Source organism: Macaca thibetana, chromosome 10 (assembly GCF_024542745.1).
Source record: "Macaca thibetana thibetana isolate TM-01 chromosome 10, ASM2454274v1, whole genome shotgun sequence".
In the NCBI taxonomy this organism is placed as follows: domain Eukaryota; kingdom Metazoa; phylum Chordata; class Mammalia; order Primates; family Cercopithecidae; genus Macaca; species Macaca thibetana.
In genome coordinates this window covers 29,844,177-29,869,172 of record NC_065587.1, presented here as the reverse complement: position 1 = coordinate 29,869,172, position 24,996 = coordinate 29,844,177, and the positions used below count along the sequence as shown (strand labels likewise).

At 47.3% G+C, this 24,996-nt stretch overlaps 2 protein-coding genes and 1 long non-coding RNA gene across 4 annotated transcripts in view; 2 read left to right on the top strand and 1 right to left on the bottom strand.

Moving 5' to 3' along the window:
• Positions 1 to 24,996, top strand: part of LOC126929789 (uncharacterized) — a 95,278-nt gene that overhangs the window by 334 nt on the left and 69,948 nt on the right. Inside the window, exon 2 of one of the 2 annotated variants that reach the window (XR_007717262.1) lies at positions 2,579 to 2,679. This is a non-coding gene — a long non-coding RNA (uncharacterized LOC126929789). Of the gene's footprint in view, positions 1 to 794; positions 2,680 to 24,996 lie in introns of those variants that run through there. The other variant, XR_007717261.1, reaches the window with a different exon arrangement.
• LOC126929743 (putative inactive beta-glucuronidase protein GUSBP11) overlaps positions 1 to 24,996 on the top strand; it is a 60,471-nt gene that overhangs the window by 1,460 nt on the left and 34,015 nt on the right. The window lies entirely within an intron of this gene.
• Positions 13,834 to 24,501, bottom strand: LOC126929625 (ral-GDS-related protein-like). The gene is made up of 12 exons (XM_050746151.1): positions 24,246 to 24,501; positions 22,005 to 22,177; positions 20,449 to 20,642; positions 19,974 to 20,308; positions 18,990 to 19,205; positions 18,515 to 18,618; positions 17,956 to 18,025; positions 16,317 to 16,391; positions 15,760 to 15,834; positions 15,146 to 15,169; positions 14,674 to 14,795; positions 13,834 to 14,162 (listed from the first exon to the last, which is right to left on the bottom strand). The coding sequence occupies exons 1-12, from the start codon at positions 24,417 to 24,419 to the stop codon at positions 14,123 to 14,125; spliced, it is 1,602 nt and encodes a 533-aa protein (XP_050602108.1). The 5' UTR covers positions 24,420 to 24,501; the 3' UTR covers positions 13,834 to 14,122.

Below are 24,996 nucleotides of genomic sequence, written 5' to 3'. Positions count from 1 at the left end.
TTGATCTCGCTTGGAGAAGAGGGGTCTGGCCTAACGTCACATAGCTCAGGGTGGCAGTCCTGTCCCTTCCCCACGGTGTTGCTCTCTCTCTAGCTCCCCTTGCTACATATCGTGCTCAAGGAATAGGCAGTTTCGGGGGGACGGGTGCAGTGGCTCACCTTACAAAGTGATTCCAGCGCTTTGTAAGGAGGACTTGGTAGGAAGATTACTTCAGGCCAAGAGTTCAAGACCAGCCTGGGCAACATAGCGAGACCATCAGCACAAAAAATTTAAAAATTCGCTATGCATGGTGATGTGTGCCGGTACTCCCAATTCCTGAGGCAGGAGAATCAGTTGAGCCTGAGAGGTCAAGGGTGCAGTGAGCTGTGACCGTGTCACTGCACTCTGGTCTGGGCAACAGAGGGAGACCCTGTCTTTTTTGTTTGAATTTGTTTTTGAGCTGGAGTCTCACTCTGTAGGAGCCCAGACTGGAGGGCACTGCTTCACTCTTGGGCTCACTACAACCTCCGCCTCCCAAGTTCAAGTGATTCTCCTGCCTCAGCCTCCCGAGTAGCAGGGATTACAGGCACCTTCCACCGCGTCCAGCTAATTTTTGTGGGTTTTGTTTTAGTAGAGACGGGGTTTCACAATGTAGGCCTGGTTGGTCTTGAACTCCTGACCTCAGATGACTCGCCTTCCTCGGCCTCCCAAAGTGCAAGGATTACAGGTGTGAGCTACCATGCATGACTGGGATACCCTGTTTTTAAGAAAAAAAAAAAATTAATTAATTATTTATTTATTTTGAATATATCTTTCTTCTTTTGTGAGATGAGGCCTTACACTGTCGACCAGGCTGGATAGTAGTGGTACAATTGTTGACAGCTGTTTTGGGGCTGCAGTTGTCAGTTTCAAAGAATTTAGGCTGGGTGTGGTGACTAATGCCTGTCATCCCAGCACTTTGGGAGGCCATGGTGGGCAGATTGCTTGAGCTCAAAGGTTTGAGACCAGCCTAGGCAACATAGTGAGACCCTGTTTCAAAAAGAATAAATAATTAAAATAAATAAAGAGTTTAAATAAGAATCACAGAGCAAAGGTGATGCAGCATAGAGCAATTTATTATAAAGGGAAAAATATTTTGCAAGTGAAGTGCAGAATAGCCCGGGCACAGTGGCTGACACCTGTAATCCCAGCACTTTGGGAGGCTGAGGTGAGAGGATGACCTGAGGCCAGGAGTTCTAGACCAGCCTGGCCAATGTGGTGAAACCCCATCTCAAACTCTGTCTCCAAAAAAAAAAAGACAGTGAGTGGCAGTACACACCTGTAATCCCAGCTACTAGGGAGGCTGAGGCAGGAGAATCGTTTGAACCCAGGAGGCAGAGGTTGCAGTGAGCCAAAATCGCCCCACTGCACTCTAGCCTGGGGGGCAGAGGGAGACTCCCTCTCAAAAAAAAAAAAAAAAAAAAAATAACTGGGCATGGTTGCAGGTGCCTGTAATCCCAGCAACTGAGGAGGCTGAGGCAGGAGAATAACTTGAACTTGGTGGTCAGAGGTTGTAGTGAGCCGAGATGGAGTCACTGCACTCCAGCAATCCTGAGGAGACTTAAGAACTAAACATAGTATGGTCTCCTGGATGAGATCTTGGGACAGGAAAAGGACATTATGGGAAATAGTGAAGAAATCTGAATCAAGATGAACCTTAGTTAGTAATAATGTATTAGTATTGGTTTACTGGGGCCGGGGATGGTAGCTTACATCCTAGCACTTTGAGAGGCTAAGGTGGGAAGATCTTGAGGTCAGGCGTGTGAGACTAGCCTGGGCAACATAGCGAGACCGCATGTCTCTGAATTTTTTTTTTCTTTTAATTAGTCAGCATGGTGGTATGCACTTACAGTCCCAGCTGCTAGGGAGGCTGAGGAGGGAGAATTGCTTGAGCCCAGGAGTTTGTGACTCTCCCCAGGGAGAGTCACACAGGAGCTGCTGAAGCCCCTGATCACAGGGCCCCAAAAGGGTGTGTAGAAGTCATTTCAGAAGATGACTTACAAATGGGAAATCATCACTATTTTTAAATATAGCATTTTAATATTGAATTTTTAAATGATCTCTATGAAAAAGAATTTGTGATTAATAGAGTAGAGTAATTTGGGTAAAATTGAGTCCATTTCACCAATAAAATAGGCTTTTAATCAAGTAATAAATCCTTTAAAACAGATGTTAAATGCGGCACCAGCATAATTAGATCCTAGTATACTGATATGGTCTTGAATACGTTAAGAAAATGCTGTTTGTTTTGTAGACTTTCAAAACATTTGAGAGGGAGGAAGGCACTCTTTCATTGACCCTCAGTGTGCATTTATTTCCATTTTGGGTTGACTGTTTTGTGTTGCTGCCTGATGCTTCTAGTACAAGGCCAAGACCTCCATGTCTCATGTCTTTCCTTCCCTCCTCTGCCATCCCTCTTCCCCTTAGTGGAATAGCCCAGCCTCAACTCAGTCCATGCTTGTTAATCAACCACCTCCATACACCACATCCAGCAAGGCTCCCTGAGTGACTCACAGTCACCAACCACCGGTGCACTGATCTTTCCTCTGTGTCCTTCCAGCGTGCCCTGAGGATGGCCTGTTTTTAAGATGTTCACCACAATGCAAAGATGAAGATGATAATGAAGATGGTGATGATGATGATGATGATGGTGATGTCAAGGTAAGACCCACTTTTTTTGTCTCCCACAGCAATCTTGCTTTCCTGATTCTTCTCAATTAATTTTGATTTGAAAACCTGGCAATGCACATTATGTACACTGTACACTATTGTCTTTGTGGGGCTGGAATTCAGTAGGAGTGTCTTCCCAACTGATACATGGTACACTATGCTGCTTCTAAATGACAGCATCCATTATCAACTGCAATACTGAGGCATTTTCCACAATACCAGTTTTCCTCCTTGGATTAAGCATTGTGTGTTTGCATATAAAATTAAATTTAAAGGTTAAGCATTGTGTGTTTGCATATAAAATTAAATTTAAAGGTTAATTCTATGAATAGAGGTCTTGTTTTTCTGTAGCTATCCTCTGTGCTAGTCTTTGGGTATTTTGACCTATGGCTCAATCAGTCTACTGCCTTCTGGTTTTTTATCATTGTCCAGAGAATAACAGATCTGTGTGAAGCGCACAGCAGAATCTGATTCTCATGTTTTCTTTTATATAATTGCCAATAAGAGCTTGGAAAGAAAGCGGTATGTACCAGGAAATAACTCATTTCCCGAGGAGAAAACTTGCTAGGTTCATTGTAGAGAAACCTGATTCTGGCTTCGTGCTGGGAAAGAGCCTTGGGGTTCTCGTGAAAGTGATTTTGCCAGTATAGAAGTCTGGCCCGAGAAGCTGTAGGAAGGTTTGTCAACCCAGAAGAAAGATGAGGGGCTCATGTATGAAGCAGCGTGGGGTGGGAGACTAACCCATCATTCAGCTTCAGCTAAAGTAGGAGGAGTGGGTGAGTCACTCTGATAACTTATCCTGCTGGTTTTGTTTCTAAAGACTTGATGCTGGAGAGTATAAGTGACGAGGAGACTCATCCAGGTAGGGAACTACATGCCAGGAAAAACCCAATGGGAAAAGGTTCCCAGGAGCCTCCAGGTTATCCCTGCTGATTGTGAGGAGGGGCTGAAGGAGGGGGTGTGAAATCAGAAGGAAAATGGAAATATGTGTGAGGTCTGGCTTGTTGTTTTCAGAGTTTCTTGGCATCATGGTAAGAACTGCCTCTATGGGCTATGGGGGTGCCGCGTTCATGAGAGATTCTCTTTGCAGTCCACCTGCTCTTTTCTGCCTGTGGAACATCAGAGCGTTCGGTTTAGATTAGTCAACACTCCTTGGGATTGGTCCCAAGGGGTGTAGGCTTAAGCACTGGGTGTCATCTGTGTTGAAGGGAATCTGGGGGACACAGCTCTCTCACAGGCATTTCCTGGAACCTAGAGACACAGTTCTTCTGCTGTGTGCCAAGGGGAAATCGAGAATCACCCTCTGAACTTTCAGGACTTGTTAGTGCACATTCATGTTTCTGTCCTCACTGTGCGTTCCCGGTTTAAAGGGATCTCCCGGGGTGGATGGTGGGGTGAATATTCACTCTGGGCTCACTGGTAAAACTCCAGTCTCCTTTGAAGGGAGGAGGAAAGTTTGACCTTGAACACATTTCCAGCCTCCACTTCCAGCCCAGTCACAGATTCTGAGCTGAGGCTTCTTTCTCCCCAGTTCTCTAATTTTGGGGGAAGCCAAGAGTTCCCACAAAAGATAGTATCACACTATTTCCTGTCTTCAAAAATTTGGCTTTGGTTTTGTTCTGTAAGTTGACATTCATCACTCAAGTTCTAGACTTTTTGTTTGTTTGTTTGTTTCTTTTTTTTTTTTTTTTTGAGTATTTGGATTGCTGTTCTTGCCTTGGTTTGCTAAACATAATAAGCCCCAGGTCTATCCATGCTGCTTAGGACATGATTGTGTGTTCTTCTTATGGCTGTGTAGTATTTTGTGATGTGTATGCACCACATTAAAAAACAAAAAACAAACCTCAAATCCACTGTTGCTGGTCACCTAGGATGCTTCCACATCTTTGTTCTTGTGAATGGTATGGCCATGAATGCAGGAGAGCATGTGTCTTTTTGATAGAAGGATTTATTGTCTTTTGGGTAGATACCAAGTGTCGTGGAATTGCTGGGTTTGATGGTAGTTCTGTTTTAGGTTTTTTGAGAATCTCTAAACTGGTTTCCACAGTGTGAACTAGTTTTCACATTGACCAAGAGCGTAGCAGCGTTCTCTTTCCTTTGCTGCCTCGCCAGCATGTTGTTTTGACTTTGGAAAATTACCCATTGTGACCAACTTGAGATGATGTCTCATTGTGTTTGGGATTTGCATTGCAGTGAGGTTGTGCATTTTTTCATGTTGGTTGATCACTTGAACGTCATCTTTTTTTTTTTTTTTGAGACAGTATCTCACTTTGTTGCCTAGACTGGAGTGCAGTGGTGCAATCTTGGCTCACTGCAACCTCTGCCTCCTGGGTTCAAGTGATTCTCCTGCCTCAGCCTCCTGAGTAGCTGGGATTACAGACAACTGTCACCACGCCCACCTAATTTTTGTATGTAGATAAGGGGTTTCACCACGTTGGCCAGGCTGGTCTCGAACTCCTGACCTCAGGTGATCCACCCACCTCGGCCTCCCAAAGTCCTGGGTTTACAGGTGTGAGCCACCGTGCCTGACTAGCAGTGATTGTTTTTGTAAGGTAAAGTCACTAACAAAAACTAGAGTTTTTTGACTTCTGTTGTTGGAAGTGGTTTTTTTTCTGTTTTTCTCTTTTGTCTGTTGTTTGCTTTTATATCCTGTGAGCTTAGATTCAGGTTTTCCTCAACTTAAGCTCACTGTGTGTTTTCCTGTAGCAGTTTTATGCTTTTAGGTCTTGTGTTTAGGGTTTAATGTATTTCGAGTTTATGTTTGTGTATTGTATAACGTCAACGTCTTATTTCATTCTTTTGTATGTGGCTATCCAGTCATTTCAGACTGCTCAATTGAACAGACTGCTGACTCCTCATCTCATCCTTTTTCCCCTTGCGAACACAGTCCCACTTATGCTGTAACCCAGACTGGAGTGCAGTGGTGAGATCTCAGCTCTCTGCAACCTCCGCCTCCTTGCTTCGAGTGATTCTCCTGCCTCATGTTCCCAAGTGGCTGGGATTGCTGCTGTGCACCAGCACACCTGAATAATATCTTTCGTATTTTTACTAGAGATAGGATTTCACCATTTTGGCCAAGCTGGTCTGAAACTCCTGACCTCAAGAGATCCGCCCAACTCGGTTTCTGAAACTGCTGGAAGTACAGGTGTGAGCCACAGCACGTGGCCTCATCGCATCTTCTAGGGATTCTTTGAAAAATAATGTGTTGACTGCCTACAGGTGTGTGTTTAGATTCTCTTATGTCCCTAGGTTCATGGATTCATTTTTATGCCACTACTGTAGTCTTTGGATGAGTGGAGGTGTTACATGTAATTTGAAATTGGGGAGTGTGTGGCCTCCAATTGAGTTTGTATTCCCTAGAATTGCTTTGCATATTCAGGTTCCTTGGGTCTTCAGTGGTTCCATGTGAACATTTAGCCGTGTATTGTTAACATTTCATAAAACATTTGTTTTATACTTCATGTCCAGAATTAGGGGTGCATTGGGACATTGTGATACTTGTTTGTATACCTTGAGTATGGATAAAATCAGGGAGTTTCCCATGCTTGTGACCACTGGTAGGTTTGATATCTTCAATGTGTGAACATTCAGTATCCTCCTTGGTAGCTATTTTGAAAACGGCATGACCATATTGTTAAGTATCATCGCCCTGCTTTCGAGTGGAATACCAGAATGTATTCCTCTCCTGTAACTCTGTGTATCTATTGCCAATCCTTGAGGTCCTCTCCTCCACCTAGTCTGTGGTGACCACTACTGTATTTTCACCTTCAGTGAGTTAAAGTTTTCAGCTCCCACATGAGTGAGAACATGCAGGCTTGGTCTTTGTCTGCCTTTCTGATTTGATTGAACATAATATCTGCAGGTGCAGCCATGTTGCTGGAAATGATAGGATTCCATGAATTTTGATGGCGCAAAAGTATTCCATCCTGTCTGTGTACCAGAGATTCTTCATCCCTTCATCTGTGGATGGACAGGTAGGCTGATTTCTTATCTTGGCTTTTGGGCATAGGGCTGAATGCCACCTGGGATGACAGATAATCTCTTCCATGTCCTGATCATGTCCTTTGTGTATATACCTAGGAGTAGAACTGCTGGAGAAAATGGTAGTTGTAGTTTTAGGATTTCAAGGAACATCCAAGTGGTTTCTTTAGTGTGCATACTAGTTTACCATTTCCCACCAGATGTGGAGACAAGTGCCTCCTCTGGAAATCCACACTTTGATTGGATTGTGATTTCATATGTTTCAACTTTTTTCTTGTAGCATCTGTTGCATGTAGAGTGAGATGGAATCTTGAGTGTGTTTTTTATTTTTGTGTGTGTATGGTAAGTGTACTTGCTGTTATTGTGAATTTGTTTTTAATTTGTTGTGTAGGACTGGGCAGAGGACCTGAAGACATGAGGTTGATGCACAGGTCAAAGAGATTCTCACCATCTCTGATGCACACAAAAGTGTAAGTGAAAATCACACTCAGATTTCATCTCACTCCAGTTAGAATGAATACTAGCAACATTTGATGGCAGTTTTGTTTCTATAGAGTGTGTGTGTGTGTGTGTGTGTGTGTGTGGGTATATACATTCACCCACACACACACAACCCAAGGGTGCAAGGGACATTTTGACATATGTAGGTGTGGTATCATGATCAAATCATCATATCTGGCATCTCTGTGACCTTCCATCATTATTATTTCTCTGTGGAGAGAATATTCAGAACCGTATTTTCCAGCTGATTTTGAAAAAATTTTCTAGATTCTGTTGACTCTAGTCACCTAGTCACCCTGCTGTGCAATAGAACACCAGAACAGATTCATTGTGTCTCAGTGTCACTCTGTACCTGTTACCAATATCTAAGTGTGGTTTTGATTTATATTTTGCTGTGGTTAGAGATGTTTGGCAAGTTATCATGAACTTGTTTCAATTTGATGTGTAAGACTGGCCAAAGAACCTGAAGACCTGAGAAGGATGCACAGGTAAAAGATTCTGAATCAACATTACTGATCCTCACAAGAAGTCAATCAAAACCACAGTCAGATATCATCTCACTCCAGTGAGAATGAATGTTACCAAAATGGGACAGCAGTTTCATTGCCGTAGAGTATGTGTGTATAACCAGCGGGTGCAAGGGACAATTTGATCTGTGTAAACGTAGCATCATAATGAAGTTGCAGTGTCTGGCACCTCTGTGAGCTCCAGAGTTATGATTTCTCTGTGGAGAGAATATTCACAACTGACCTTTGAAGCTGTTTTGAAAATTTTGGTTTTCTGTTCTTGCCTTTTGTTCATAATGGCCTATGGCTCTGTCCAGGTTTCTGGTAAGGGCATGGATTTGTTTTTTATGGCTGTGTAGTGTTCCGTGGTGTATATGTACCACATTTCCTTTCTCTGATCCACTGCTGATGGGCACCAAGGCTGATTCATGTCTTTACCATTGTGAGTAGTACTGCCGTGAACATACGAGTGCATGTGAGTTTTGGATGGAAGGATTTTCCTTTTTATAGATCCTTAGGAGTGAGGTTGCAGCGTTGGGTGGTAGTTCTCTTTTAGGTTCTTTGAGAAATGTCCACACTGCTCCCCAGGGGATCTGAACTAGTTTGTATTTCCCCCAACAGTGAACCTGCATTTCTTTGCTCATCTGCCCCACCAGCCTCTGTTGTTGTGGACTGTGTGTCATAATTGTCATTCTGACCAGTGTAGATGTTATCTCAGTATGTTTCTGATTTGCATTTCTCTGATGATCAGTGAGATTGAACATGTTTTCATGCTCGTTAGTTACTGGTACACCTCCTTTTAAGTGTTCATGTTCCTTGCCCTTTTATAAGTTGGGTTTTTTTTCTTCTGATTTTATTTGTTTAAGGTCTTTACGGTAAATCGTAGATATTAAATGTTTTTCAGATGCGTAGTTGGGGAATGTTTTCCCTCATTCTATAGGCTGTGTGCTGACTCTGTGGTTGTTTCTTGTTCTGTGCAGCAGCTCTTTTGTGTTTTAATTCTCACTTATCAGTAATTGTTTTTGTTGCCGTTGCTTTTGGGGAGTCGACATATAAATGCTTTACCAGAGCCTCTGTCAAGAAGAGTATTTGCTAGATTCTCATACAGGATTTTTTTTTATAGTTTCAGGTATTGGATTTTTATGTATTTACGTATTTATTTACAGACCAAGTCTCACTCTCTCATACGGGCTGGAATGCAATGGAGTGATTTCGGCTCACTGCACCTTCCAGCTTCTGGGTTCAAGTGATTCTTCTGCCTCATTCTCCTGAGTAGATGGGAGTACAGGCACGTGCCACCACGCCCAGCTAACTTTTGGTTTTTTCTTAGACATCAGCTTCACCATGTCGGCCAGGGTGGTCTCACACTCCAGGACCTCAAGTCATCCGCCTGCTTTGACCTCCCGGAGTGCTTGGATTCCAGGAATGAGCCACTGTGTCCATCCCAGCATTTTACATTTCAATCTTTGATTCATTTTGAGTTGCTTTCTGTACATGGTGAGACATAGGGGCCCAGTGTTATTTCTTCTACATCTAGCTAGGCCACTTATCTCAGCACCACTTGCTGATAGGGAGTCCTTTCTCCATTGCTTACTTTTGTTGATTTTTTTTTTTTTTAATCAAATATCAATGGTTTCGGGTGTGCAGGTTTACATCTGGATCTTCTAATGTGTTCCACTGTTCTGTGGAACCGTGTCCCCAGCTTTTCAGTGAAAATGCCAAGCCATTACCTTGTCTATGGGTGTTTTCTTGGAGTGTTTCCTTTGTTTTAATGTTTTTTAAATACCTTTAGCAGCCTTCATGTATGGAGTTCTTTTCTAAAATAATGCACACCCTATGTTTTTTTGTACTTGTAGGAGTTTTGTGGTGGTTTGGTCAGAATTGAGTTTTAGGTCTTTAATGTATTTTGCATTGATTTTTGTGTTGCGTGACATAAGGGTCCTATTTCAGTGTTTTGTATGTGAATATTCAGTTTGCTCAAAATCATCTATTGAACAGGCTCTTTTTTTCCCATTGCATCTTTTTGGTGTTCTTTTGAAAAACGTGTTCACTATATGTAAATTGGGGTTGAGTATTTGGTTTCCTCATTCTGTCCACTTTCTTAGTTTATGCCAATAAAAGATTGTTTGGATAATTATAAAAGTTTGTGTTTTTCATTCATGCTTTTAGCTTCTAAGTTTGTATTTTTTAACATAATTTCTATGTTTATTATAGACTAAAGGGTACAAATGCAGATTAGTTACTGCCTTTGGTATATTGCATGACACTGAGACTTGGGGTCCAAGCAACCTTATCATGCAGGCAGTGGGTGGACCCACCAGATAGGTCTTCAGCACATACCTCATCTCTTCTTCCTGTTTCATCGGACAGTCACCAGTGTCTGTTGTTTTCACTTTTACGGTAGGGTGTATTCAATGTTAGCTCCACCTTAGAAGTGAGAACATGTGGTATTTGGTGTTCTGTTTTTTCCTTATTTCTCTTTAGATAATGACCTCCAGCTCCTTTCATGTTGCTGCCAAGGACATGATTTCCTTCTCTCTCTTTTTTTTTAATGGCTACCTAGTTTTTGTGGTATATATGTACCACATTTTCCTCTTCTGATCCATTGTTGACGGGTGCCTAGGCTGATTTCATGTGTTTGCCATTGTAAATACTGCTGCCATGACCATTTGTGTGCATGTGTGTTTTGGACAGGATTTATTTTCCTCTGTGTGTACCCCAGTGGTGGGATTGCTGCGTCAGATGGTAGTTCTGGTTCAAGTTCTTTGAGCCATCTCCGAAGTGCTTTCCATGGTGTCTGAATCCCTACTTTGCATTTTCACCAAAAGTGGACCAGTGTCCTCTTTCTCTGCTGCCTCGCCAGTGTCCTTTTTTTTTTTTAACTGCGTTATCCCCATTCTGACCAGCGTGATATATCTCATTGTGCTTTTGATTTATATTTCTCTGATAATTAGGTTGAGCATATTTTCAATTTGTTGGTTGCTCATCATCATCTTTTGAGAAGTCTGTGTTTATATCCATTGCCTATTAATTATTAGGGTGGTTTTGCTAATTGATTTGTGTAAGGTCTTTAAGGTAGATTCTGGATATTAGAACTTGGTCTGGTGCATAGTTTGGGAACATTTTCTCTCATCCTGTATGTCGTCTGTCTACTCTGTGGGTAATTTCTTGTGTTGTGTGGTGGCTGTTTAGTGTATTAGGTCCCACATGTCGATTATTGCTGTTGTTGCAGTGTCATGTGGGGTCTTAGGCATATAAATGCTTTGTCAAAGCTGATGTCAAGAAGGGTATTTCCTAGGGTCTCTTGTAGGATTTTTGTACTTTGAGGTCTTCCATTTACATCTTTCATTCATCTGAGTGAACTTTGGTACATGGTGAGAAGTAGATGCCTAGTGTTACTTACTCTTCTGCATATGGCTCGCCATTTATCCCAAGACTATTGAAAAGGGAGTTCTTTCCCCATTACTCATCATTGTGTATTTCATCCAGCATCAGGTGGTATGAGGTGTGTGGGTTTACAGGTTCTCTGTTCTCTTCCACTCATCCATGTGGAAGCAGGTCCCTAGAGTTTGAGTGGAATTTCACATCAGGGAGTGTCATGCATCCAATGTAGTTTGGATTTCTCAGAATTTCTTTGGAAATGCAGGGCATCCTGGTCTCACATGATCTTCAGCATTGTTTATTTCTATGTCCTTAAAACCAATTTGCTCTCTAGTAAAGTTATACAATTAAAGACTAGAGTGGGACATTTTAATCCATGCATATGTACCTTGTGTAATGATGAAAGCAAAGTATTGACTGACTATCTCTGTTACCTTGTGTAGTAATTATTTATTAGTTCTCTTTGGTTGCAATATTCAGAATCCTTCTTTTCAGCGTTTTTTGGAAAATATGGTAGGATACAGTTAACTCTAGACATCCTGCTGTGGAGTAGAACAGCTGAATTTATTCCTGTCATCTGAGTGTAACATTGTATCCATTTCCCAGTTCCTGTGCTGCCTCCCAACCCCCAGGCTCTCTTCACTACTGTGGAATGTTCTACTAGGAGATAAAGTCGTTTAGAGACAAAGTTGATCTCATTCTCATAGGCATGGAATCATGCCGTGTTTATTTCTCTCTTCCTGGCTCATTTCGTAGAAGATCATGTCCTCCAGGTTTCTGTACGTTGTTGCAGATGACGTGGTTTTATGAATTTCTATGGCCGAGGAGGATTCCATTGTGTACCGCAGTTTCTTTATCCCTTTATCTATGCACGAACAGGTAGGTTGATTGGATACCTTCGCTATTGTGCATAGTGCTTCAGTTGCCATAAGAAGGCCGATATCTCTTCAACATAACAGATTTCATGCGCTTTCTGTGTATAACCAGTGGTGGTATTCTAGGTGAACGGGTAGTTGTAAAATGTTTAAGGCACCTTCAACTGTTTTCCTTCGTGTGTATAGTAATGTACATTCCCACCAATAGTGTATAAAATCTCTTTTTCTGCACTTCTACATTGGCCACTGCCTGTGAATGTATGGGTTTTTTCTTGTTTTTGGTAAGTTTCATCCTAATTAGAGTGAGAGGTATCTGAGTGTGGTTTGCACTTAGACATGTGTGTGATGATTAGTGAAGTTGAGCAGCTTCTCTTTGACCTGTCAGTCAATTTCGTGATTACTTTTCAGATGTGCCTGTTCAGTTCTTTGCCCAGTTTTAGCTTGGGTATTAGATTTTGTTCATTTTCCCAGAGTAGTGTTAGTTTCTCATACATGTTAGATTGCAACCCCTTTCACAGATATGTTTCTGCTGAACTTTCTTTCAATGTGTAGGATGCCTTCTTTTTTTTTTATTATTACACTTTATGTTCTAGGGTACATGTGCACAACGTGCAGGTTTGTTACATATGCATACATGTGCCATGTTGATGTGCTGCACCCATTAACTCATCATTTCCATTAGGTATATCTCCTATTCTATCCCTCCCCCAACCCCCGAACCCACCACAGGCCCCAGTGTGTGATGTTCCCCTTCCTGTGTCCAAGTGTTCTCACTGTTCAATTCCCACCTATGAGTGAGAACATGTGGTGTTTGGTTTTCTGTTCTTGCAATAGTTTGCTGAGAATGACGGTTTCCAGCTTCATCCATGTCCCTACAAAGGACATGAACTCATCAGGATGCCTTCTTTAATGGTTCATTGTTTCTCTTTCCCATGCAGAAGCTCTAAAATGATGTATAGTCCCATGTGTTTGTATTCATATTTGTTAGCAGTGATTTTTGTGTCCCATCCAAAAAGAACAAAAAATAAGAAAGAAAAAGTAATGCCAAATCAATTGCATGGCCTAAGGGTTTGTTGCCATAGATAATTTTTGCTTTTGTTTTCTTTCTTTTTTGCAAACTGCATGCATAGATACAAGTTTTGCTGAAATAAACTCCCACTTTTCTTATAGGAGCTTTGTGGCTCCAGGACTGGATTTAAGTGTTTATTTTGTGTTGATTTGGGGGTATCATATTTCAGACCCTGAAATGTTGATTTCTTTGACTTGTTTTTGTCTGATATACCACAATGGGGCTTGTGTTCAAATTAAGCTGTGGGACATCCTTTAGATACTGGGTTCAAACAATTCTCTCCTTCCTTGATGTTCCCTTAGGAGAGAGGTGTCAGAAAGTCTGGGAAGATCCATAGTTGGAAAAGTTTATCTGTATTTCCTGGAGACTCATGGCCAGCTCCCTTGTGCACAGGACTTCTGGAGTAGGCTAGCCCTACCACTTGCATAACTACCTCCCATCTCCAGCCCTTCAGTAAATATTTAAGTGATTCATTAAATATTTACAACTTGAAAAAGTAGAGTAACCCAGTGGAACTTGACTTTAACTAGAATTTAAGTTTGCGAGTAGGTGGTCAGTAGAACAAGTGACATAGATTGGGTGACATACTGTGGTTTTTAGGTTTGTTTTTTTGTTTGTTTTATTTTTTGTTTTCCTTAAACAGAGTTAGCAATAATTAATTTGAATAAAGAAGGAAAACATTAAACGGTTGGCAGGTGTAACGTGAAAGCTATTCCATGGCGTGTTCAGCCATAGCCTCAATTTGACATGCTAGACTATGAATCCTAAAGACTGGTACACGGTTACTGCACTGGAGTTACTGTTCTCATTCCAACAACTATAGAACATTCTGAATAGTGTTTTAAAATTTTATTTTAATGAAAGCTAAGAAAAAAAACCGTTACTTATACACTAAAGAAAATAAACATAAAATGGTTTCCCGCCTGACATGCAAAAGTCCCATGGCCTGATCCTGGCCAGCAGGAGCAGCTGGTGTTGAGGAGCGGGGTCAAGATGTAGCTGAGCTGCCAGCCACCTAGATGTGGTTTCCTGGTGTCTCCGGTCTGGGTGAAGGATGATGCAGAGCTGGTGTTCTGGCCAGCATCCCAATAGGGCCCCAGCCACTGCAGGATGTTTCCAGCCTACTGGGATTCGGGCTCCAGCTGACAGGACAGCTTGTAGCTGCAGGACAGAGAGGCAGCTGTGAGGCCACCATGAGCCACACATCGAGTCCCCTCTCATTGCCTGCCCAGCTGGAATCCTGGGTCCCCAGCAGTCCCCATGCAACAGGGCTTGATGCTGATGGTGGAGTTATGGCCATAGGCTCTCTGCAGCTGTCCACAGAGAGCCTCCTCTAGGACAGGTTGGGTGGCTCACACCTATACTGTGAGTACTTTGGGAGGCTGAGGTGGGTGGATTGCTTGAGGCCAGGAGTTTGAGACCAGCCTGGACATCATCGTGAAACCCCACCTGTACCAGAACAGCAACAGGAGAACAACCGGACATGGTGGTGGATAGCAGTAATCCCAGCTGCTTGGGAGGCTGAGGAAGGGCTTGAGCCCAGGAGGCAGATGTTGCAGTGAGCAGAGATGGTGACACTGCAGTGCAGCCTGGGCGACAGAGCCAGACCACGTTAAAAAAAAAAAAAATGGAGAGCTTTCTCCCACCCTCTGCCCATGTGCCAGGCCCTCACCTCTCCTTGTCACTGAGCTGCTCCATTCTTGAGAAACAAGTGACAAATTTCTCCAGAGGCCGAAGCCTGTAATTCATGGCAGCCACTTGGAGCAGCTGCATTTCCTGCAGAACTCGGACCTCCTAGAGACAGAGGACAGGATGCTGACAGGGCCTGGGTGGAAGACACTGAGGGGACCTTTGGTAAGCAGGGAGAAGGGGCTGGTCCCTGGGGCCATTCTGTGAAGGGGCCCCGTGCAGCCTCCAGCCTGTTCTCAGAGTTGGATGTAAACAGCCCCTCCTGCAGGAATTGGTCTTTCATTCCAGTGCCTTTCCCACTCTCTCTACTGGGATAGGTCTCCTCCTCCTGTGTGTGTCAAACCCTCCCAGTAAACCTAAGATGTAGAGGATGGAGCCAGGGAGTGTCCTGCCCAGGGTGGACTGTGACATCCACATCCCCAACCTCATCCAACGTGAATGCCCCAGCTGCTCACCTTCCTCCTTTTGTTGCTGTTGCCCTGGAAGTCAGATAGAGCCCATCAGAAAGGTCCCTGGCCCACAACAGCCCCACCCCATCCCTTCCCATGCTGCATTACTGCCAGGGCCACCAGGGTCAGGGGATGTGCACATGACACAACGTGAACCTGCCTCAGGCTCCGGGCTCTAGGGCAGGGGGCATTGGAGCTGAGGCCCAGGGACCTTCTGCCCCAACCCTCTGAGATGACAGACAGAGAAACTGAGGTCTCTCGTAGAAAGAAAGTGCTCAGTGACCCTGGAATTGCCTGCCCTTGGAAAGGCTCAATTTCACCCTCCTATTATGGACTACCCTAGGGAGAGGCTGAGTCCAGCTCAGCCCACAGCTCAGCAGCGTTGCAGTCAGGCAGCTCTGCAGCTTCACCACTCAGGGATAGGGACTGGTGACTGCCATGGAGCCTCTGTCAGTCAGAGGTAATGAGATGGGCCTGGCACCCCCTCCCACAGGAGCAGCTGTGAGGCTCTCAGGAGAGGAGGTTTTCCAAGGGCTGAGATCTAAAGGCTTGGTCCAGGCCCCTCTCCTCCCAAGCCTCAGGATCCTGGTTCCCAAGCAGCCTGCCCCAGGCTCACTCACATCCAGATCATCCGGGATGGCCGAATCCAACCTGTGTAACTCAGTCAGAAAATCCCCCAGGAAGGGGACCACGCCCTGTGCCATGGAGGGGTGGGGAGGTGGGAGGGGTAGTGGTGATGAGTATTGACCCTGAGGTGCCTGCCCAAGGCCCTGTCCCATGAAATCCCATCAGCCCCTGTCTCCCAGAACCCCCGTCCCCAGGTCTCCCAGTTGTAGCAGCCAAAGACCCTCAGCTGCCTTTCCCAATTCTCTGCCTCCTCTATTCCAGCTGACCTCCAAGTCTGGCAATCACTCCTAGTTACCTCTATGGTGGGATTTTAACAAGTCACAAGGGCCTGTGGTCCCAGCCTTACCCTTCCCCACATCCACTCTGAGTTCTGCTTTCCCAGACCCTTGCTCTGGTCTCTCCAATGGAGGTTTTTCAGGCCCAGTGGCCATAGGAGGGCAGGGCTGGGGAGGAAGCCCCCGCTGTGTTGATATGGAGGTCTCCAGCTGGTGGGGAAAAGAGCCCTGTCCTCTGATCCCCTGCGGTCCCTCCATGCCACAGTCTCACTCACCTTCTTTTGCCTCCGCAGCCTCATCTGGGCTCTCTGGTGGTTCCTCTCCTGGGTGGCCACCTTAAAGCTCCCCGCCTGCCAGGTGTCAGGGACAGGGACAGTGAGGCTGTCTTCCCTTCCCCCAGTTACACCCCAGCCACCCCACACTTGGATCCCCAGGGACTGGCGTGAGTCACCTGGCACAGTGCTTATACCACTAGCCATCTCCATACTCCCTGTGTGTGTCACCCAATCATGCAGCCAGGCCTCCCTGAGACTGTTTCCTCTTCTGTAAAGAGCCATGAAAACCACAGCTACCTCACAGGACCTCCTGAGTACTGTTACCTGTAGCTGTTGTCATTGTTTTCCTCCTCATCCCTCTGAGGAAGAACCATTCACGAGCACCCTCCAATTGCTTTCTTTTCTCGAACCTCATTTCTACCCTGTGATGCCCGCGCTACAGGCTCAGCATCCCTTCATTTTCCAGATAAGGAAACAGAGACCAAGAGTGGGCAGTGACTCCCCAGGGCCCCAAAAGAGAGGGCACCTCCTCCCCCTCCTGGAGGCTCTGTCTCGGCTGCCCTCACCCCACATCCCAGCACCACCACCCATCAGGGTCTTGTTCTCTGGAGTCTCTGAGTGTCTAGGTCTCCAGCCTTGCAGTGTCGTGATGGGAAAGGGACAGGGCATTTTAGGAGACCTGGTTAAGTGGCACCTGCGTATCTGAGCCCCACTGGAGTCTCTGCCACACAAACTGGGTTTGCGCCATGCCAAATCCATGGTTTGGCCTCGCTAGTGATCCCCCAGGGGAGTTCCGTGCACAGAACTCTCTCTTCCTCCACTCAGGATGTGGCCTCCTGAGGCGACATCTCTGACGGATATGGCAGGGTTTTCCAGAATCCTGGGTGGGGTGACATGTTGCCTTCTCATTTGCATGGAGGTTTCTGAGATTTGGTCAGGGAGGATCCCCTAGGAATGCATGAATCCCCCAGATACTTGTCATGAGCATGTGTCACTGCTAATTGGTGAGAATCCTGTGACATGACCATTTTCAGATGTCTACAAAGGGCATAGCGGGGAGTCCCAGCAAGCACATACATCTGTCCTGAGTTTGCCCATTGGGACCCATAGCTGGGCAGTCTACTGGACTCCCTGGCACATGAGCTTCCTCTGTTGTGGTTCCCTCTTTCCCCCAGTGTGGACTGCAGTCCCTGCCCATGGAGGTGCGCTGCAGACAGAAGCAGCAGCAGAGGCCTGGCTTCCTGAGGATTTGCTCCCAGTTTGAGGAAGGAAGAAAGTCCCACCTGCAATGACCACCCGCCAGCCTGGAGGAAGCTCCATGCCAGCAGCATGGACCAGCATGGGAGCCAGAGCCCTGCTAATGCTGCAGCTCATCACCCCCACTCAGAAGCCCAGCAGCCATTGGCACATCCCATTTCCAGGGCCTCCTGCCCCCGTGCCCCCACGCGCCCATGGACCCACACACCTCTCCTCCTGTTTGCCCAAAGTAGGCATGGAGGGAATTTTTCAAGTCCACTTTTTGTAGGTAAGTCAAAACATTACAAAATAACCACTGCACACCAGGTCCAATGCCCTTCTAAACTCACTCTTTTCTCTGACCCTTAAACACTTGTCCCGCATCTCCCAGACTCCACTGTACCTTGATCAGCAGGTCCCTCTTCACTGCAGTGTCTTTTTTGCAGAGTTCTTTTAGATATTTTGTGCTTTTGCTATTGACAGAGGAAAAAAAAAGGGTAAATTTGGGAATCACGGGGGAGATTTGTGAGTTCCAATCCCTCTTGTTTGAAAACTCAATGAATCTCAGCTTCCTGCATGAGAGTTTCCAGTGGGGTCATCTGATGACAAGGGCTCCAGAGGACCAGGGTGGGACTGTCATGCTCCTCCCCTGGCCCATCTCCACTTCACATGAGCCCCTGCGTGTTCACAGTTAGCTTCCAGCTGGACACAGTTCCACTGCTGGGTAGAAACACCTGATAGCCTCCAATTGGCACTATTCTGTTCCTGATGGTTAAAAAACCTTACTCCTGAGTTAGAAATCCTTGCCTAGGAGTCCAGGGCAGCTTAGTGACCACACCCACCAGCCCATCCCTGCCTCAGCGTCCCTGTTCTCCAAGAAACTTTCAGAGTCGTTGAGGGCACATGGGGAGACCTATGGGTCCCTAAGTCAACTCTGGTGCTCCCGTGGAGGGGCTCCTCACCTGGACACTCCTGCCCACGTCTTGTGTAGCCGATGTATTGGGTTGCTGTGCAGAGCAGAGATGATGGCGTGCACCGAGGAGAAGTTGTTGAGGCGTAGGCACTCCTGGAGAGGGAAGAGTGAGCTGTGAGGTCCAGAGTTGAAGTCAGACCCACTTCAGCCTCAGCCCCCTCTGCTGAGATCTCCCTTCCTGAATGAAGCAGAGGCCCAGGGAGCCTCAGGAGGGTACACCTGGGGTTGACTAAATGTCACTCATCTAGGAGGATTTCAGTTCAACCCAAGGAAGATCCCAGGTCAGAAGTGAGCAGCCACCACTGGGCCATGGGGGTCAAGGTCAGGGAAGCTCAGGGAAGAAGGGCTTAGGGGATTGCAGGGCTCAGGCTAGAGATACAGATGCTAATCCTGAAAGCCAATGGAGGAGAAGAGGCTGTTCCCCATTTTTAGAGAGGGAATCCCAAGGCCCAACCATGGCTTACCCTGGCCACCTTGATCCAGTGCTCCACCACCCTGGCCCTGTCCCGCGCCCTCATGCTGTGGTCCCCGAGGCAGGAGGTGGTGACACAGTTGGTGAGCCTGTTGAAGTGTGCAATGGTGGCACAAACTGTGGGTGCCACATGCTCACTCCCCTTCTGATGTCGTTGGCCCCAGATGGAGCCCAAGCATTCGTAGAGCTCCACCTTCTTGAAGAGATCCTTTGGGGAAGTAGAAGAGTGTCATGGACACAGCACAGCCCAGCTCAGAGTCACCCACAGTCCCAGGCAGGAAGTGAGCTCACAGTCATCCACAGTCTCTGGCAGGAACACAGCTGGGGCTCAGAAAGCTTTAAAATGGGCTCCAGACTTGTGGGAGTCCCTAGGTTTGGTTTTCTGTCCACCGAGGGCCCTGAATGCATCATGGCCCAGAACCCAACAAGGGTGGGAAGTGAGAATGATGTTTTCTCCCAGGCCATCCTCACTCCAAGAACTAGAAGGTGGCTCAGGCCTCCCCATCCTGAGGCCTCGTCTTCCTCCCATCCCAATCAGCCCTCTACTCCTTCTCTCCCTACTGGTGCAGTTTCCTTGTGGCAGCTGCAACACTGGGCTCTGTTTGGGTGTCTGCCTTAGAATCTAGTATGCATCAGGTACCCAGTAAGTGCTGAGGGTAGTGAGGCTCCTGAGCAGCTGGGTGAGAGACCCATGGCCCTGCCTGCCCCTTGGTGGTCACCTGCCTTGTCCTGCTTTCTGTCCATCCCCTGTCATTCAGTCTGTACAGTCAGTCTGTGCAGCTGGGACGGGTCATTTCCCATCTCTGCTGTCCACATGCAGACAGGGAAGGCTTGTGGGTGAGGAAACTCATCCAGATCCCATGGTTGGTAAGAAGTGAGGCTGAAAATGGACCCAGGGCATTGGCCGCTCCTCGGGGAGAGGCTGGTCTGAGAAAGCTGGTGCCAGACGCACAGCCTGCAAAGCCCAGCTGCTCACCGCATCTATGAGGGTCAGCTGCTCTGCCAGCAGCCTGGGAGGGAAGGTCGTGATGTCCGGCAGCTCCTCACTGAGTTGACTCTTGACTGTCCCGGGAGAGGGACAGGGGGACTCTGAGGCTGACTGTGGCTCCAGCACTGTTCCTGGAGGGGGCCCTTCCCCTGGTGCTGGTGCTCGTGCTGGTGCTGGTGTTGGTGGTGAATGTAGATATCCTTGTGCATCCAGGGCTACAGGTGACTCTGGCTCCAGAGCAGGCCGCAGGTCCGCCAGCAGTGGTGGTGCTGGCTCCAGGGCCAGTATTGTTGATGGGTGTTGCCCAGGAGGAGGAGCAGGATCTGGAAAAAGAGAAAAGGTCACCACTCCAGTCACTTTTCACTGGAATTTCCAAGTACAGAAATGACTGGATGGAATTTAAGGGAATTGTAGCCCCAAAACACCACCCCCAGAAAGTCTTCCAGACTGCAAGCCTCCTCACCTTCTGGCTTGGCCTCCTTGGGCTCCGGAAGCACCAACTGGCCTAAAACAATTTCCTGATGGTCTTCCAAGCCCAGTCCAGGCCAGGTGAAGGTCCTGAAGGCCAGCTTTATCCAGAAAGATGACCGTTGCAGGGCCTGGCAGCAAACTGAAGTGTTTTCAGGGGGCCAGGTGAACAAAATGGAGGTGGTGGTGCTGGTGATGGAGTGGACAGCTGAGTCAGAGGCCTGGCCTTCTCCCACACAACCCTCCAGGGCACCCTTGTGTGGTTCTGGGTCCCTGGCCTCTTGCTGCCTGTGTAGAGGACAGCCCCACCATACCACAAGCCATCAGTGCTGTCCTGAAAGGGGCAGACCTGGCCATGTAGCAGGGCTGTGCGGACCCTTCTGCGCCCCAGCGTCCCACTGACATTCTCTTCCCAATGGCCCTGGAGCACAGCACTGTGCACCTGGACACTCAAGACTGCAGCTCCAGGCAGATTTATGAGCAGCTTGCTCATCAAAGGTCCAGCTCTGGTTCCCCTGGTCCTGGGGTTAGGAGGGTAGGGGCAGGTGTTGGGTGGAGGAGGACAGGGAGAGCTGGGAAGCCACAGTGCTGGGGATGGGTCTCTCAGTGGCCAGCTGTGACCCCAGCCTCTTCTCCTTTGCAGGCGACCTACTGATCTCAGTATTTCCCTCTTGAAGGGGAAGTCCCCAGATGTCAGCCTTGTCATGGGAATTCTAAGACATATGAACCCCAGGGCTCCTTTAGTCTCTCCCCAGCCAGAGTCCATGTATTTCCCCCCATGTTTTGTGGGTGAAGAGGCCCTTCAGAACCCTAAATCCCCCAGTGTATACTTGTTGCTGGGCTCCGTCATTCTAGTCAGAATCTGGGAGGATGCCACCATACGTAGAGGAGGCCATGAGGGTTTCCCCTCTAACATTCTGTAGATATGATTTGTTTATTCTGTCTACTGTGAGCACCTGACTCTGAGTAGAATTGATGCCCAGGGATTGTCATCTGCTTTGTTTATGAAATTATGCCAAGCCACAAGAAGAATGATGCACAAATGAGTTGTTTTGTATGTATGTGTGGAATTAGTGAACCCCAACCATTGGAGAACCCAGTGGGCCTCTCCAGATGTCTGAGTGGGCCTGTGGCTCCTTTTTCAGCACCAAGGGACCCCTCTTCTGTGTCAAGGAGAAAGTCCAGCCAGAAAGAATCTCAGACATCCTTTACCAATGCCATCACGGACTTGCTTTCTACGTGCCTTTCCAAACAGCAAGAGATATGGGCCATTGCAGCAGAATGCTGAGAGCTGCCTCAGTGAGGGGGAAGAGAAAAGTAATAAACATGAATCACAGCACCCACAGCAGATTGTCCAGAGTTTTAGGCTCTAGGGACCCTTCTGTTTGCCGTGTCTTAGATCATTCAGTCCCTACAAGAACCCTGTGAGATTCATCTTCTCATTACTCCCTGTTCCAGAGGAGCCAACTGAGGCTCCAAGAGGTGCATCTTCAAGACACAGCCAGTAGGGGACAGAGGCACCTCCGTGCCTTGGAGAGGATGGACACTCACCTTCTAACCAGTAGTTCCAAAAAGTGTGGCACGGTGATAAAGTCCCAGGAGGGACCCAGGCAGGTGGCATAGGAGGAGATGGGTTTAGTTAGAAAGGCTGGAACCAGGGACTCCAACAGCTTCTCCCCTGTGCCGGGCTGGAAAGTTGGCATCCTGCAGATCTCATTTTCATACTAGGGGGACAAGGAGGGACATGGGAGTCAGTGGTAACACCATGAACCACCAGAGGATCGGGATCTGGAACTCACACCAAGAAGCACCAACCCTTCAGGGACTTGTGCATGTGGAGAACCTGGGTGCCCATGGTGAAAAGGGTTCTAGGCTTTCAAGGTAAAATTGCATGTGAGGATGGAGAAGGAGAAAATGATTCATGCCTTCAAGGCATCGGCACGGTGAATGTCAGCTGTGGGGCAACAGCACCCTCTGTATCAACAGCCTGCATGAAGAGCATTATCTCTGCAATCCTCAAAAATCACCCTCATGGTGGAGAAGAGGAGACGCGGGCTTTTGGATGTCAGATGCTTGCTCAGCAGCACCCAGGTCAGAGGAGAGCACCTTCCACAGGGAGGACTGGATGAAATTCCCTCTAGGCCACCTGAGGCTCTACTTCTGATATGGAGGGGAAGGGCCTGGGGAGGTCTCGTCCCCTCCTCATTATAGTGACAGCACACAGGACAAGATGCTGTAGAAGAACCCTTTGACTTAAAGGGATGTGATTTTTTGTTCTTTAACATGAACAGGAGTCTGGAGAAACAGCTACGTCCATCCCAGCCCTGGCCAAGGGGAAAATGCCGGAAGACTGCAGGGTGGGAGGAAGCGAATCCCAAGGCCCAGGATCAGCCAAGGCGACTCGGGGAAGAGAAAACGCAGGCAGGTATTGAAAGCGGGAAAGGTTACAGAAATGTATGGTTTAAAGTGGAAATGAAACAAGGTGATTTTCTCTGCCACACAGACAGCAGATTGGAACAAAGTTAAGAGCATGTTAGTATTCAGGGGAGGCTGCGTTCAGAGAAGCAGCTAGGTTCAGAGGCTGCTGGTGATCCTGTTGAGCAGCTGGAGCCTTTTGGAAAGTCAACTGGCTAGAGCTATTGAAACTTGCTATCTGCACATCCTTTCACCCAGATTTCCCTTTCCCGGGTGTGTGTCTTCCGCAGGGGATTTGTGTATTTTATGGGTTGAATTGTGTCCCCTCCCCCAAATGTAACTGTTTGTATTCTCAACCCCAGAGACTCAGAATGTGACGGTGTTTGGACACAGAGTTCTCCAAGAGGTAATTCAGGAGAAGTGAGTTCATTAGGGTGGCCCCTAAGTTAATATACCTGGGGTTCTTACAAGGAGAGGTGGTCAGTGCACAGAGAAGTTCAAGAGAAGACCCTGTGCTGACCGAGATAGAAGTCAGCCATCTCCACAGCAAGGAGAGAGGCTCAGAGAAACCACCCCAGACTGACAGCTTGACATTGGGCTTCCAGTCTCCAGAACTGTGAGGAACCAGATTTCTGTGGTTAAGCCCTTCAGTCAGCGTGCATGTTATGGCAGCCCTGGCAAACTGCTCCAGCCTATTAGGACACACATAGGATTATGCTCCCTGCAGAAAGGCTGCCTAGAAAGGAAATTTTATCATGACAGGCTCCACTGGCAGTGAGAAGCTGACCCGCTGTGGAACATGGCCTTCCTTAAGGAATATTACAGTGACATGCGAGGGTGCAGCACCTGCCTGGTGGATCTGCAGGGATGAGTTCTGTGAGATGACACTTTAAAGACAGATGCATAGAGTAGCTTCACCTTCTTTTGTTGTAATCACCACCCCCCACAACTTGTTTGTGTAAAAGTGTTGAATTTTAAGTCCTGGAGGAGGTCTGGCAGGGAAGGGGAGCTGCCTGTTGTCAGAGATACACTTAGGGTGGGGAGTTACAATGATAACAGGATGAGTATGTTGCTACAATGTTACCATTGTTCCCCATTCTGGTAGCAACATGCTGAGATACTCCTGGCATAGCATCAAGTGAAAACAGAAGGATTTTCTCTGATCTTCCTCTGACAGGTGAAAGGGACTTTGCCTGTAACCAAGTTGCCACTGGGGACTAACGATAGCCAGATTCCTTTGGGAGAGGACAGTGGCTCACTCAAGTGGGAAGCCCTAGGACAGAGCGTAGGGTGTCCCCATATTAGTGTTTGAGTCCTGGGCCCACCCTGGTATTTTTGAGTGCCTGTCTGTGGAGACCCTTCTGTGCCCAATCTCACCGCAGACCAGCACTGGCCGTGGTTGGTAGCAGGCGGCCCCTGCCCTTCTTTGAAGAAGGTGGAGAAATGGAATCCATCCAACAGCTCCTGCTTGATCTGCTGTGTGGAGCTCTGCAAAGAAATTGCCCGAGAGCCAGGCGAAGAGGTGTCAGTGGCCTGCCTGGCTGACCCCATAGTGGGACACCCCCATTAGAACTCCTCCCTGGCGCCCCCTTCCCCAACAGGATTTGGCACACAGGAGCATCCGCATAGACCTCCAGCCAGAGGAGGTTGAGGTCTCCGGCAGATGACAGCTTGAGGTCTTGGGATTCAGATCTGAGCAGACAAGCTATGTCCTCGACACTCACCTTCCCATCCTGAAGGCATGGCCTGGGCTGTGAACCTGACATACTGACCAGGCTCCAAACCCCCGACAACCTACCTGCTCCTCTCCTGGGAGGGCCCCTCTTCTCCTGTTTCCCCCAAACACATGGGGAGGGGCTCAGCACTACCGTGATGGACACAGCTGAGGCCTGGCCTGGACGGGCCTGCCCTGGGCCCTGTGTTACCTGTGGGTGCCTTCTGGCAAAGGGCCAGAGGCGTCGAGGGTGAGGGTTGAACCAATGTCTGTATTCTCGAGAAACAGTCTCATTTTGTCCTCTTCTGCGACGAGGAGGTCGGCAGCATGTGGGGACACAGCAGGAGAACATGTTGTTCTCTCCAGTGTCGACTACCAACTGAGCTGGAAATGGGGCTGTGTGTATAATATGGG

Bases quoted from the DNA above. Each gene is read 5' to 3' on its own strand.
- LOC126929625 (XM_050746151.1), bottom strand. From the start codon at position 24,419: ATGGGGTCAGCCAGGCAGGCCACTGACACCTCTTCGCCTGGCTCTCGG. The intron at 15,170-15,759 runs GTGAGTGAGCCT...TCTGACTTCCAG, and splicing joins CCATCCCGGATGATCTGGAT to GGCAACAGCAACAAAAGGAG. The intron at 14,163-14,673 runs GTGAGGGCCTGG...TCTGTCCTGCAG, and splicing joins CAGCTCAGTGACAAGGAGAG to CTACAAGCTGTCCTGTCAGC.